At 48.0% G+C, this 15,538-nt stretch overlaps 1 protein-coding gene across 1 annotated transcript in view; it reads right to left on the bottom strand.

Annotated features, from left to right (window-relative positions):
• The window catches only part of CNOT1 (CCR4-NOT transcription complex subunit 1), a 987,642-nt gene that overhangs the window by 520,184 nt on the left and 451,920 nt on the right, over positions 1–15,538 (bottom strand). Inside the window, 1 exon segment of the mRNA XM_029609242.1 lies at positions 14,414–14,615. Coding sequence (XP_029465102.1) covers positions 14,414–14,615 — 202 coding nt within the window.

The raw sequence follows: 15,538 nt of genomic DNA, 5'->3' as shown, positions 1-15,538 counted from the left end.
TGACCGCCCGCAGGGTTTCCATGCAAAAGTGGGGGATCTTGAGGGCCCGATTGACCCTCTTGCGGTCCAGGATTGGGCGGAAGGACCAGTCCTTTTTGGGCACGGTGAAGTAAATAGAATACTGGACGGCGCCAATTTCCCTCACTGGGACTGGGACCACCCCCCCCCAGATCCAGAAGCTTGGAGAGTCTGGACCACCGCGTCCCTCTTGGCCCGGCCACAAGGGGAGAACAGAAAGATCTGGAAGTTCCCTGACTAGGTCGAAAGCGTACTCGTCTCTGATAATGTCGAGGACCCACTGATCCGAAGTGATTTTGACCCATTCCTCGAAAAACAGGGAGAGGCGACCGCAGAGGTAAGGGACCGAGGGATGGGCTGGCTGAACTTCATTGTGTGGCAGGGTTTAGCAGTGGTACGCACGGGCTGGCCCTCGTGAAAGGGCCGCCTGCCACGAAAGGACTGCGACCAGGACTGCGCACGAGAAGACCTCCTAGGAGTACCGCCCCGCGCTCGAGAAGCGACGCTGACCCCTGAAGCGAAAGCGAGAGGCCGCGAAGCCTTAGGGCGGTCCTCTGGCAGTTATGGACCTTGTCAGTTAAGGAGTCCATAAGCTTGTCGAGGTCCTTGCCAAAGAGCATCTTACCTTTGAAGGGAAGCGTGCCCAGCCGGGTCTTCGAGGACTGATCAGCCGACCAGTGGGCGAAGTCAAAGGAGCATCCGGGCAGCCACTGCTGAAACCATCGCCTTCGCCTGGACACGGACCAAATCGTAGAGGGTGTCCGACACGTAAGCGATTACCGCCTCCAGACGTTCTGCCTGTTCTGCCTCACCTGGCGGAAGCTCCCGGGCGCAGAGTAACTGTTGGACCCACTGGAGGCCTGCCCGCATCATGAGGCTGCTACAGCAAGATGCCCGAACCCCGAGGGCCAGGACGTCGAAGATGCGCTTCAGGTGAGCCTCCAGCTTACAATCTTGCAAATCCTTTAGGGTCGTGGAACCTTCCACCGGGATCGTGGTGTGCTTGGCCACTGCAGAAACATAAGAATCCACTGATGGATATCGCAACTTCTCCAAGCCCTCTTCCGGGAGGGGACAGAGCTTATCCATCGCACGCCCCACCCGGAGCGAACCCTCAGCAGCCTCCCATTCCCACAGGATAAGGAGCTTAAGCATGGGGTGGAAGGGAAAGGCCGAGGCCGGAGCCCGGAGCCCTCCCAAAACCGGGTTCATATCTTTAGGAAGTGAGGCAATGAGATTATCCATGGAGGGGACTTTCCAGACCCAACTCCTCCAAAACAAAAGGGAGGAGGGGTCTCTAGCTCCTCCTTACGAAAAAGACGAAGGGCTCTGGGGTCATCCCCCTCTGGGGGGGGGGGGGGGCATCTGCCGAATCCGAGGAAGCAGCGGGGTCTGAAGACCCAGGAGACACCGGGGGAGGGGAGGAGGGGGGCACCCCCGGGACCACCCGCACCCGAACTGGTCCCTGAGACTCCGCAGCCGGTCCAGAGGTCAATCGCGCTGAGCGAGGGATTTTAGATGGGGGGGGCAGGGGGGGGCTTTCATCCATCTCATGCAGGCTAGCTAAATAAGATTTGTGCATGAGGATGACGAAATCAGTGGAAAAAGGGACCCCAGATTTACCGGGGTGGGGGGGGGGCGCAAGGGAAGGTCAGGACCCCCCTCCTGGGAACCTGCGGTGGCCAAATCGGGGGTTAAATCCAAAAAATCCGCCCCCCCCCCCCCCCCCAGCCTCAGGGAGCACTGAAATCGGCCCTGATGAAAAATCAAAGATGGCGGCCGTTCCCGGGCTCTGCCGACCCAGGAAAGGCCTAGCCATGCCGGGAGGAGTGGAGCCCCGGGCTAAATTTGCTTGTCCTGCCGAGGAGGGACCTTCCCCACCCGGCAGACAAGCAGTGCAGAGGCCCTGCCACGAAAAACGCGAGGAGGACAGCCCACAAGAAACACAGGCTGTCTGCCGGGACATAGCAACCTCGGCTGAAGAAAAAAAAGCTGAAAAAACAAAGCTTGATTGACAGCCTGCACAGCAGGAGAGAGCAGGCGGGAACCTGCTGCCTTTTGCTTCTCTGACTGCCGGTTCTAATCCTATACTGACCAGAAAAAGTTAAAAAAGCTGGTCAACTGCTGCAAATAAGTTAGAGGTAGGTGAGTACCTGCAACTTATTGAAAGTTAAAACTTTGAAACTTTTTTTTTTTTTTTGTTACTGAGCGCAGGAATGGGTTCAAAACCCTCTCGGCAGCCAGAGGGGGAACGAGGCCCAGAGAGTGTCTGTCTCCACACCTGGAAGCGTCCACGGACTCAGGACTAAGCAGGGAACCCCCTCCTGCAAAAGGGGACAAGCCCCCCTGAGCCGGGCAAGAGCTGGGAGACGGACGTCTCCCACACAAAAAGGCACTAAAGAAGGCAAAAATTCCTTCAGAGATTCACTTTCTATAATTTTTAAAAACAAGAACCAAAGGAAGTACTTGCTTGAACCTAAGAGAATAAAGAGGCTGACTAGCCTACAGCAGAGAACCGAAGGGGAGATGCTGCACCTGCTGGGAGACAGACTAATACTGAAGGGTGAAAGGATAGGCTCTGTCCTGATATAGGGCATCCTGCAAGTTTTAGTCTGTCTCCACCTGCTGGAAAGGAGGCTCAACCCACTGTCTGGACTGATCCGGGTACGTACAGGAACATGAGGTTCCAATAAGAGCATATGATCTACAGGACACCATGCAGGGTCAGCTTTATTGGAAACTCACAGTAGCAAACAGCATAAGTGCTGGAGGCCTGGATCAATAGTGGCAAACAGGGCAGTAAGTGAGAACTAAATGATCAGAGGTAGTCCGAGAGCAACCCAACCAGAAGAATTTCACACTGCTTCCATATTAGTGCAGTCTCTGCAGCATTTAAGCATCATTGCTACCTTTTTTTTTTTTTTGCATTTGTCTGTCCTGTCTGGATGTATCAAGGGAGCTTCTTAATGGATAGCTTTGGATGAAATTAGATAGGGTAGGAGAGCTAGAAACCATAACTTGTGTTCTGTTGACACACGAGGGTGACATTACTTAACAGAACCAAGATTGAATATTTAATGGCAAGACTTAAAGGGCGAGAAGGACTTCTGCTTATGTACAGTGGCTACTGCATGCCATAAAGGCCCCTTAATTATATCATAGTTTAAAAGAAAACTTTTTTGAACTTCTAGGGAAGGTGAGAAGGTATGTGTGACTGATCATCTCCTGATGAAGCTGGCGTGGTGAAGCTAATGCCTTTGTTGGGACAGTGGGATACTGACTGCAGGAGTAGTTACATTACTCATGTTGATTATGCTTATTAGGATATTTAGCGCAGAAGTTTTTGGACATTTGCATTTTTTGACATATTTGCACATTAAAACAAAAAGTAATGCTCGGTGTTTTTATGTCAGTAATGATTATAATAACGTCACCCTTTATCACAGATTTTTCACGTTGCATAAACTTTTTCTCGTGTCCAAAATCAACCTCAACATAACCAAGGCACAAAAAAATCATGAAATAGAGTGGATTTGGTTTATATTTATTTTATCATCCTGCTTTCCACAGAGAACACTAGTTACATGGAAACTGTTTTCGCTCTGGACTAGTAGGATGAATACAGCAGCACATGTGGAGACTTCCAAACTAAGGGTTGCTTCAAGTCCTTTATCCAGAATACCCTTAAGACAATGTGCACAATTTGACATTTGGCTGGAAGGAAATTGTATTAATAGATTTTGTCAGTTGGTACTAAAGAAACCTTTTCTATAAAGATATCATGGCAAGAATCAGTTTCTAAACAGTGATGAAAAATAAACATAGCAGCTATATATATTACTTCAATGGGGCAAGGTGAGCTATAGACTGTCACTGCATGTGTGCTTTCACATGAGCCTCTAAATAGGCATGCTCCAGCAGTACAAAAGATATTTAAAATTATAAGTTACATCAGGGGTGAGCAAACTGAGCCATAGCCCCCCCCCCCATTCAATCCATACAATCTGTTGGGCCCACCACCCACCAAAGTTGGGTTCCATCGTGTATATTATATACACACACACAGATAATACAGGGTGGCCCATGGAAAACTAGCCCACCTTCAGTACCAGTTATTGGAGGCAGGCTACTTTTACATGGGCCACCCTGTATATTTCAAAGTCTCTCACCAACCAATCAGCTGTTGAATTGTTTGCCAAATAGCAAGCAATTACCGCCAGGTAAAACTCAATATTCCAGCTTTTATTCTCTTCAGGTTGCTGAAAGAAGCAGATACACACAAATGGGCCAATTCTGTAATGTGTGCTCAGCCGTGCGCAATTTAACACAGGTTTGGCTGCGTGTTTTCAACACGCGTTTATTACCCTTTATAATGTAAGGGGTTTAGCGCCTCGAGAACACATGGCCAAACCCCCTGAAAACTAATACCGCTCATCACATGCAAATGCATGTTGATGAGGCTGTCACTCACCTGGGATTCTGAAAGTAAAATGTGCTGCCAATCTGAACATTTAATGCTCAGGCGTTAATTTGTTAGCAGCCCAAAAAAGTGTACAGAAAAGCAGAATACACAGCTTTTCTGGACACCCTTTGACTTAATATCCTAGCAATATTAAGCCGGAGGAACCAAAAAAGGAAAAAAAAATTTTTTTTTAATTTAAAAATGTGCCGGCCGGTCAGGAGAACGAATGCCCAATTTTACTGGCACCCATTTTCCTAATCATTTCATTTATTAAAATTTATTAATCGCCTAACAAAAACAGGCCTAGGCGATGTACAATAAAAACGTAATACATGTAATCAATCATACACTTAACTCAAAGACCTTTAATTTCACAGAAACTAAAATAACCAATATCTAACCAGAGGTAAACTAAGTGACCATTAGCACTATATCCCTTATGATATACCTCGCAAATAGAATTAAGGATTAATCTCACTTAAATCACTCTAACATACATTAAAGGCATGATGGAGCAAATACTCTTTCAATAGATGTTTACATTTTTTTTACATCGTCTACACCTGCTGTCATCAGGTTCGGAAAACAGATGCTCATAAAATTGAGCATCAGTTTCCTGAACCCTCTGACAGAGCCATCTCTCCTGGATTAAGGAGGTGTTAGGGGCACATAATCATCCCTAGTGCCTCCTTTTAGCGCAACCCCTCATTTAAATATAGGAATCAGGTGCCCAGGAGAGGTGGCTGGGCGCGCGTTGGGAAAGGGGGCGCTCAACAACAGAGCGCCTGTTCTCCCACGATCCTTTCTGAATTGGCCTGAAAGAAAGATAGCACACCACATCCAGACAGGCACTTCACAGTAATAGCAGCACAAACTCCTTCCACTATCGGACACATTGTGAACTAACAAAACCCTGCAAAAAAAAGAAAGACACTCAAAATCTATACAAACCTATCATAATGCAACAGTAATAACACCAAGAACTCAAACAAGAATCCAGCAGTACTGTAGTTACACTGGGTCTCAGAATACCAATACACCACCTACTGGGGAAACAAAAACCTGATTGCTCTAGATCCCTGCACAAAGTACACACTAGCAGAATCTCTCACCTTGGTCACATGTGCAGAGCAGAGCCATACCCTCACAAAATACAGAATAAAGGATCACAAATTAGAACCAGCAATATGCAAACTGAAACAGAAAACCCCAAGAAGTGAGACTAACAATGGAAAAACAGAACCACATTCCTCAAAACAAATCAAGAATACAAGCATCAATTATAATAGTAAAGCCATACTTAAAGATTATTTTAAAAACTGACAAATAGAATAACTTCTATTAAAGTAATACCTTTTTTTTTTTCTAAATTTCTCAGCACCAATAAATTTCAACACAGTACACATCAAATAACACCCAATAATTAAAACTAAGATTAAAAAAGCCCCAATGCCCATATCTGGAAACTCAATTTCCAGTCACCCTGAGACTGTCAAGGATAGGGGACACAGACTTTACCCTCTTTCACACACACGTTCATTCTCACACATATACTGTCACATACACGTATATACATGCTCATACATACCCACACACACAGGCTCTAAGCCCTTCTCCCACCCACACACAGGCTCTTACTCCCCCAGATTCCATCGTTCAGACACAGGCTCTCACACACATAGACCCTCAAGCAAGCACCCAGCTGGAACTTGGGGTAATTGATTCGAAATCCCAGCGACTGGAGGCACCCTTGACAAGCCAGTTATCCAGAAGGGAAAAGCCTACACTCGCTGCCTCTTGTAAATTTAACCGGTACCCATGGCGGATGATAAGAGAGGACCCATCGATCTGAGGTGACGGCCATCCAATTGTCCACAAAGGACATGAGCCAACCTCAAACAGAAAGGTCCATCACTGGCTGCATGGGTAACAGACTTGGATGCTGTTGCATAGGATAAGACCTCGGTCTGGCTCGTAGAGACCGAGCTCTACTTGCAGGAGGGTAGTACTTTCTCGGCTGGTAAAAAGGGTGTCAGGGCCCCTGCCTAGAGGATTTCTTGCCCGAGGACTTTGGGTCCGAGGTGCTAGCAGAGATGTTGCAGGGTCTCATGATGATCTACTGCCTCCTTGATCTTGTCACTGAAGAGATTCTCTCCGGTGTAAGGCAGGTCAATAATACGGTCTTGCAAATTGGGTCAGAGATCAGAGGCTTGAAACCAAGCCAAACAAGCCCCCATGCCCACTGTGGCTATCCTTGCCACTGTCTCAAAGATATCATATGCGGACCTAACCTTGTTTGTCGCATTCCAATCCCTGTTGCACAACCTTCAGGAAGTCTTCCTGGAGTTGCTGAGGGAGGTGGTCTACCAATTCCTGAACGTGCTTCCAGAGGCTTCTGGAATATTGGCTCATATATAACTGGTAACAGGCAATGTGGGCTGCCAGCATAGGACCCTGGAAGACCTTGCGAGCACAGGGCATCTAGTGCCCTATGCTCAAGGCCTGGTGGACCTCTTCACTTTCTTAAGGGCTGTCTCCACCACCACAGACTGGTGGTGGAGATGACACCACTCAAATCCAGTAGTTTGTTGTACTAGGTACACCGCATTGATCTTCCTGCAACAGCCTCCTTAGAAGCATCCACGAACTGTAGATCTCCAGCATCTTGTGCCTGGAGTTTCCTCAGTCAGGAGCTGGACGGGGACAGACTCCACCATTGCTTGTACAAAGCCTGTGAATGGCAGGTCCTCTGTAAGGACCAGCGTCTCTCCTCTGGAAGAGATGGCTCCAAAAGTAGTTCCTCAGAGTCCTCAGAGGAAAAGATGGAAGGCTCATCTTCCCACGGGTCGTAACGGGCATTTGGCCTCACTCCCTGGTGAAACCCGTAGGGGAGAATGAGGAACGGTCCTGGGTTGAGGCATAGGGCCACAGAGCGCCACAGGCACCAAAAGGCACCACAGGTCCTGGGGCATTATCAGCAAAGGACCCAGTAACTCAAGGTTCAGTAGCCACAGAACTGGTCGGGGTGCACCACGAGAGCTGGAAGCCCTTCCTCATCGGAGGCCATCCCCATTGAGGATTCCTCCAATCGTGGCCTCACCGGTGCCTCACGTGGCAGCGAGGGCTCTTGAGGCATCAGTAGTGCACAGAGAAGCACATCCAAGCATGCCAGCATGGATGGTGCAGGCTCCGGTGGTGGTAGAGGCCCCAAGGGGGCTGGCAGCTCAATGCCCTACAGGGTTCATCCCACTGCCAACCACACTATGCGCTCCAACTCCTCCTTGAATACTGTTGATGACACTACAGCATGAGGAGGAATCTGGTTTCCCCTCAGAGCCCCAAGGGGAACCGGTGCCCGGCACCAATATCAGTAGGGACCACCTCGGGCCCTCAGCCTTAATGAGCATCGATGCCTCGTTGGCACGGGACCACTTCAGTGTCGTCACAGACGATGCCGGTGCCTTACCAAGCTTGGAGCCCTGGGAGAAACGTGATCGATGACAGTGCTTATTTGATTTTTACTGATGCTTGGTCAGGTCTTCCCCCAGTGCAGAGGACCATGGCGACGATCCAGACCTAGAGGGAAGAGAGACAGGGGCTGATCCCCAGCACCTACTTCCAGCTGGGAAATTGGCAGATGAGAGGACAAGACGGGACCAGTACTTCCAGGGGCCTCTTTACCACGAGGCGTTGATACCCCCGATATCAGTATTTGGGGTTTGGACTTCCTGGTCCCAAAAGGTTTGTCCATCTTGTCCAGGTCTGTTTGGCAACCCTTGGGGATCATCTGAGCACAAAGAGCAGCTGCAGACATCATGCAAGGCTCCCAGGCACAAAATGCAGACCTTGTGGGGGTCTGTGATGGACATGGTCCGGGAGCACTGGGGGCAACAGCAGAAACCAGAGGATGCAATGGAAAAAACTGCTGAGCGGTCGATGGTTGGTGGCCACTGGGAGATGGCACAGTCAGTAATCGATTGCAAAGAACATTGTACTTACCGCGACGCCTTCTAACTAGGGCCAGGAAAGGATCAATGGACCCAGCATATTGGGGGGGGGGAGAAGAAGATGGTCTTGAAAAAACAGTTTTCCGAAGAAAAAAAGCACGATCCAAGTCCACGAGGCGATAGCTCTGCGGAAAAGAAGAGACTTAAGAGGGACCCTGCATGGACATGTAGAGAGTGGCATGCTCAGTGTTGCTACTCAAAGTTCTAGAAACTGACAGAAGTTTTCCATGCTGGGTCCATCTGTTGTCACCCACATGTGAGGACTACCATCCTGCTTGCCCTAGGAGAATTACACTAAGCCAATTTGTGGATAAATCTATACAAGTTTATAACACTGTTCAAACAGGGTTCATGTGCTTAAGATGCTACTTTAATAAGGTACTTATTGCAGACATTTCACCACACTAAAGCACTGATGTAAAAGCACCTTTAACTTATAGATTATAACAGGATGTTAAAACAGCTGTGGTATTGTGCTTATCTGCATTTTTTTTGTAGGTCTAGAACAATTACCTCAAAAGAACTGCAAGATAAGTGCCACAAACAAATTTCTGCACCCTTACTGCAGATAACAAAAGAGGAGAAGTTACTACTTACCTGATAATTTCCACCACCACTGTGTGTAAAAAGAGCCACGTCACAGCTTGGCAAATGTTAACAGACAAAAATCCAACTTCTACCCATGACACCGCCTGAGCCCAAGTGGAATGAGCCTGAACCTGACTAGGTAACAGCTTCCCAGCATCCATGTATGCAGCCATGACTACCTCCTTAATCCAGCGAGCAATTGTAGCCCGCAAGGCTGATTCTCCCTGTTTAGTACCACCGCAGAAGAAGGACAAACAGGCAATCCGACTTCCACAAAGGATCAGTAACCTCCAAATACCTAACAATGTGTCTCTTGACATCCAAGGGTCACAACAGATGCTGCTACTCAGTGTCTCTCTCTTTATCCAGAGACAGTAGGGAGGTGGTCTGATTCAGTAAAAAAGGAAGGAATAGTATGTATCCCTGGAGTCACCTGGAAAAATGGCTCCCAGCAAAATAAGCCCTGCAGTTCGGAAACCTTATGTGCCGAACAAATTGCCACCAGGAACACCACTCTCAAGGTCAGCAACCACAAAGAGTACACAGCGGACTAAATGTAGACCCGGCCAAAAAATCCAAAACCAAATTAAGACTCCATAGGGCACTGGAATCAGCAAAGGAGGCCGAAGATGTTTCACTCCTTTCAGAAAATGGGCCACATCAGGATGAGCCAACAAGCATCCATCATTTACCTGATTCCTTGAAACAGGCAAGGACCACTACTTGCACATTTAAGGAATTAAGAGCCACACCTTTTTTCAAGCCATTCTGCAAAAATTCCAAAATGAGCAGAATTTTGACTAAGGAAGGAAAAGCACCTCAATCCTCACACCAGGCCTCAAAAACTTGCCAAACTTGCACATAGGCCAAGAAAGTGGAGTTGCGAACGCTTAGGAAGTTGGAAATCACTGCTGCAGAATATTCACGCAGCAAGCGAGCCCTTTCAAGAGCCATACCGTAAGACAAAATTGAGTCAAATCCTCGTGAAGGACAGGTCCCTGCTGCAACAGTTTCCTGTGCACTGGAAGTGGAAGAGAAGAATCCACCAGAAGCCTCTGCAGATCTGCATACTACGGTCGCCTGGGCCAATCTGGAGTGACGAAACGTACCAGCTCCCTGAGGCATTAGATTCTTCGAATCAATGTGCCCAACACGGGCCATGGAGGAAAAGCATACAGCAACTTCTCTTCTTGCCACTCCTGAGTAAGGCATTGATCCCCAATCACTTTGGATATCGTCTGCGGCTGAAAAATTGGCAACTCTGCGCAGTGTGAGGGTTTCACAACAGATCCAGGACCCCAACGATCCTGAATTAGTTGAAACGCCTTGTCTTTCAACGCTCGCTCTCCTGGGTGCAGACTCTCCCTGCTGAGGAAGTCTGTTCTTATATTGTCCTTGCCTGCAAGGTGCGAGGCTGAGTTCATCTGGAGATGCACTTCTGCCCATTCCATAAATTGATCTATTTCCAGCGACATCTGTTGGCTCTTGTCGCCTCCTTGCCCACTGACGTAAGCCACGGTTGTGGCATAGCCAGACATTATGCAGACAGATCAACCTTGCAGTCTGTCGCCAAACTGTAAACATGCCAACTGAACGGCCCTGGCTTCCAGCCGAATGATGTTCCAGAGACTCTTCTACACTCCAGTGCCCTTGAGCTGTCAGCTCCTGACAGTGAGCACCCTAACCAAGGAGACTCGTATCAGTTGTCAGTACCAGCCAGTCCAGTGGGAAGAGGGAGATACCCTTCTTAGACAACCTGCCTGCAGCCACCACTGAAGTTGGGAAAAGACCTCAATCAGCAGGCATAGCCAAATCAATTGCTCCTGAGACCGCAGATTCCACCAAGACAGCAGGGAGCACTGAAGAGGACACATATGCGCCCTCGTCCATACCACCACTTCCAGGGTCACTATCATTAAGCCAAGGACCCACAGGTAAGCCCATACAGTCAAAGTGCACAGTTAATAGGCAATGAGCTAGCAACTTCTGAATCTGAGCCTCCGGCAGAAACACCTTGCCTTGCTGAGTGTCAAAGCGAACTCCCAGGTATTCTAGTGACTGAGCAGGCCAAAGGCTGTTCTTGGCTAGGTTCACTACCTAGCAGAGCTCTCGCAACATCACCTTGCGAGCCACCAGACAGCTCTCTGCCAGCGACTTGGTGCGAATCAGCCAGTTGTACAGGTGTACTAGTATTCCATCCTCTTTCAACACTGCCTCAAGTGCTACCATTACCTTGGAAAAGGTTCTGGGAGTGGTCAGAGCAAAGGGCAGCACCTGAAACTGAAAGTGGTGCCCCAAAACTGCAAACAGCAGGAAGCGATGTCCCAGTTGGATGAGAATATGAAGATATGCCTCAAACTGAGAGATCAGAAATTCCCCTGACTGCACTGCCATGATCACAGAGCACAGTGTTTCCATGTGAAAATGCTTCACTTGCAGATGACCGACACCCTTGAGATCCAGGCTGGTATGAAAGAAGCTCTTCTTTGGCACAACAAAAATGGAATATCACCCCATATTTTCTTGAGATGCGGCACTGGGACCTCAGCCCTCTGAGGATCCTTGCCAGTTATCCTCCACTGCCTGCGTCTTCTGCAGGGAGATGCCATGAACACATCCTGAGGAATACTGAGAAACTCCAGCATATATCCTGCTTGTATCACCTCCAAGACCCACTGATACAATGTGATCTCGATGCACCTCTGATAAAAGAGAGGCGACCCCCTATCTCGTGTACCCGGGTGTGAGTCAGCAAGGTACACCACCCAAGCCTGCGCCTCTTCTGGGCTGTCGGGAACGAAAGGACTGAGACCAACTGACGGGCCAAGTCCTCTGAAAAGGTTGATCCACTATAGGGTCAAAAGTGCCTGGAACCTCTAATACGATATCATGACAAGGGAGCTCTGACAGTTTATCTTCCAGCAAACAAGGAACTGGAAATTCGCTCCGCTTACTGGCCTTCTCCTCCAACTCAATCCAAAACAAGAGTGAGCCAATAAAAGGCAACTTGGCGAGATTTTCTGTATTTATTTCAATTTATATACCGGTATTGAAAGGAAATCATACTGCTTTACATTACATTCTAAAAGATAAGCCTTGGAGGTCGCATCAGCAACTAATTTCTCAACTATAACGGACATCTGGCCGTCACAACTGATGCCAACTCTCTGGACCAAGTGCAGACCAAATCACAGCCCGCATCAGCCAAAAAGCAGCAGTAGATTCCATAACTGATCTGGAATATACCCCAGAGTCAACAACATCCTGGGAGAGAAGCAAACAAGAGCAAGCCACCAAGGAACAACAAGAAGCAATCTGCAAAGTCACTGCCAGAACTTCAAACGTCTGCTTAAGGATAGTCTCAATCTTTTTATCATGAGCATCCTTCAAGGTCACTCCTTCAACAGAAATAGTGGTCCGCTTGGATAATGCACACAAGTGCATCTACTTTCAGAAAACAAAAGTGATCTCTTACCACTGTATCCAAAGGGTAAAGTCCTTCCAAAATCCAACCCCCTTTGAAATTAGCCTCTGGGGCACCCCACTCAAGATCAATCAATTCTTGAATGGCTTCCACAGGAAAAAAAGACAAGAGGCTTTGCGCAAAGAAACCAAAATAGGATTTCTCTTCGGCTCAGAAGCGGAATACACCCCAGGAATGCCAAGCATAGCCCAGGTCTCAAATCAAGGCTGGCAGTTCATCTTTATGAAAGAACCGCAACATGGTTCTATATGGTTCCAATCCGGGGCAAATTTCCCCATCCTCAAAAAGAGGCAGGATTGGCGTCATCATCCATGTTGTCCAGATCTCTAGCCAAAAGAGCCGCTGTCTGTAGAGGGATATTCCGGCGCATAACAGAAGGCAAGGTTCCCAACCATGACTCTGCCCTAGGAGCCTGGGACAGAGCAGAGGACTGTGCCTGAAGAAAAAAGGAGAAGCATCCAGACCAGGAGGTACCTGGGGAGTACGTACTGCATTACCTTCCCCAGCTGAGGAAACAGTTAGGGGAGATCCAAAATCAGGAGCCCCACCTGAGACATCCTTACCCAGACCCACATCCGGCTGGGAAGAACCAGGCATAATGAAATCAGAGAAAGACAATTCACCCCAAGCCTCCAAACAGTGCTGGCACAATGCAGTGGGCACTCCTGGCTGAGATGCCCGAATGTGACTACCAGTGCATAGAGAAAGGCGCTTAGACTTCTTAGGCACAGGCACCATTATGGCAACAATGTGCTGAGCTGTGACCAGAGGTGTATGTCTGTTTTATATGCGCTCAGCTAGGCACCCAAAAAGATATGCATCCAATAGTTATGTGCGCTCACCCAGGCAGCCAACAGGAAAGTGCACAAAAAAAATAAGTGCACAGTGCTAGATGTGAGCTGATGTTAGGCATGCAGCCACTAGGCGATGCTTCATATGGGCGCTCAGAGGATAAGGCTTTACTGTGCGTCCAACTCGGCACAAACTAGATGCACTGCAAGACGTACACGCCAAACTGACAAGTCTGTAGAGAGCAGCCTAATAAAGCACATGAAAAGCCTTTGCGGCCTACCACAGCGCACAGCAAAAGCCTTGCAGTGGAGGCTAGCCTTACTGGAGCTCAGCCTTACCTGGCTGAGCACAGATTGTCTCTTGCTGCAGGGGGGAGAGGGCATTTTCCGTCACCGCTGCACTCTGCTTCCAGCTAAGCCCATGCCAAAAAGCCAGCTACCAGGCCAAGGCATACTTCTGAGGGACCACAGAAATCACCTCAGGAAATAGCAACTTGGGGAGGAACCATTTGGTATCACAGCAGGTGAGCGGGGCAATAATTTTCTTCCTTAATTCTCTCTCTTAAAATTGAAGCAAACCCCTATGGGGAAATGCACATCTACCATCTGCTGAAGACTGAATACTGGCAGGCTGAGGTCACTGCAGGGGTATACGTACTATAACATCAGCTTGCTCAGTTTCCATCTGCTGGTAGGAGTGCATAACCCACTTGTTTTGGATTCATCTGACTGGACACTAAGAAATTTTCTTTCTCCTTGTAAAAAAATATTTTTTAAGCTATCCCCAGTAGGGAAATGCCCATCCACCATCTGTTGGAGACTGAGAATACTGGTGAGCTGATATCAGTGCAGGAGTATATACACAGTGATGCCAAATTTGCTCAGTCTCCATCTGATGGTAGAGGTGCATAACCCACTGGTCATGGATTCACCTGTCTAAATGCCAAGAAAACTCATCTTAACTATTTGTAAGAGCAATGGGGCATGCAGGAATTTCTACTTGCAAGTATTGTATGTTTTAAGTTCATCCTTTCCTTAATCAGTGTGTGTGGAAATAAAATACCTGGAAGCTGGGAAGAGAGTCCTCCAATGCCACTGAAAGCAGTCATCTGGTTTGGGGTAGAGAGGGGAGGAAAAGCTTTCGCTGGTGATTGAGGTGTACTGAAAGCAGAACCCAAGTTGGGTGGGAAGGCAGGCATGCTTTGAGTATGGGGGACAGTTGATCCACCAATGTTGAGAGATGCCATTGCAGCTAGAGGGTCAATCTGAAAATACAAACAGTCAAATGAGCAAATTTGATCACGTCTGAAAGAAACAGCTTCTAAGAGCATAAATGTGGAAGAATTCTTATATTAGAATCCCATATGCTCAACTTGCTCTTCTAGACAGTCTCCTCTCTGGAGGACAGGCTAACTATTCAATAGGTTATCAAGTTACCAAAAAGATTTTATACTCAATCATGATTAAAAGGAAATTTCAAATTTTCAAACAGCTAGGTCAAATTATTTAATGAAACAGTTTCACAATCTATCAATAAGCATATGCTCTATTTCAGTGTTTCTCAGCCACCAGTCCATGGACAGCCCTGGTTGCTGGCATTTCTGCCAGTCTGGAGCTACAGTGATTGTAGGAGGGGGATGAGGCAGTGACAAGACCTGTCCTGCTGCTCCACTTCATCCTGCACCATAGTCAGAGACTTTTCCTAATCTCTAGCCCATTTTTCTTTTTCCCAGTTTGGGTCAGTCTTGAGGACCCATCTCTAGGACAGGAGCAACTGCTGCTGATTGTTAATAAGCCAAGTCAGCATCTGTTCCACCCTCAAGTTCAGATTTTTGTAAGGAAACCAGACTGAGCACTGACTCAGTTTCATATAGGCTTGTTAACATTCAGCTGCATTTGCTGTCCTCCCACAGGTCAGCCATGTGTTTAGCCCTAATTTGGGAAATAAGGCAGCCACAGGATCAGGTTCTTGACTGTAGCAGTGTCACTGGTTGGTGGTGGTGAGGAGGGAGAAGAGGCATTATCTTCTGAATGTCCAGTTTCTTGCTGACTACAGAGAAGGGAGTGAGGGATATTTTAAATGATCAATTGGTGGCTGGCTGGATGGGAAAGGGAAAGGGAAAGGGAGGGGACCCCCCCCCCCCCCATTGATCAACTGTTAGTTGGCTATGAGAGTGAGGGGGGGCTT

This window comes from Rhinatrema bivittatum, chromosome 7 (genome assembly GCF_901001135.1).
Source record: "Rhinatrema bivittatum chromosome 7, aRhiBiv1.1, whole genome shotgun sequence".
NCBI classification, from domain to species: Eukaryota; Metazoa; Chordata; class Amphibia; order Gymnophiona; family Rhinatrematidae; genus Rhinatrema; species Rhinatrema bivittatum.
Note: the sequence above shows the minus strand (reverse complement) of the source record. Positions and strands in the feature narration are given on the sequence as shown.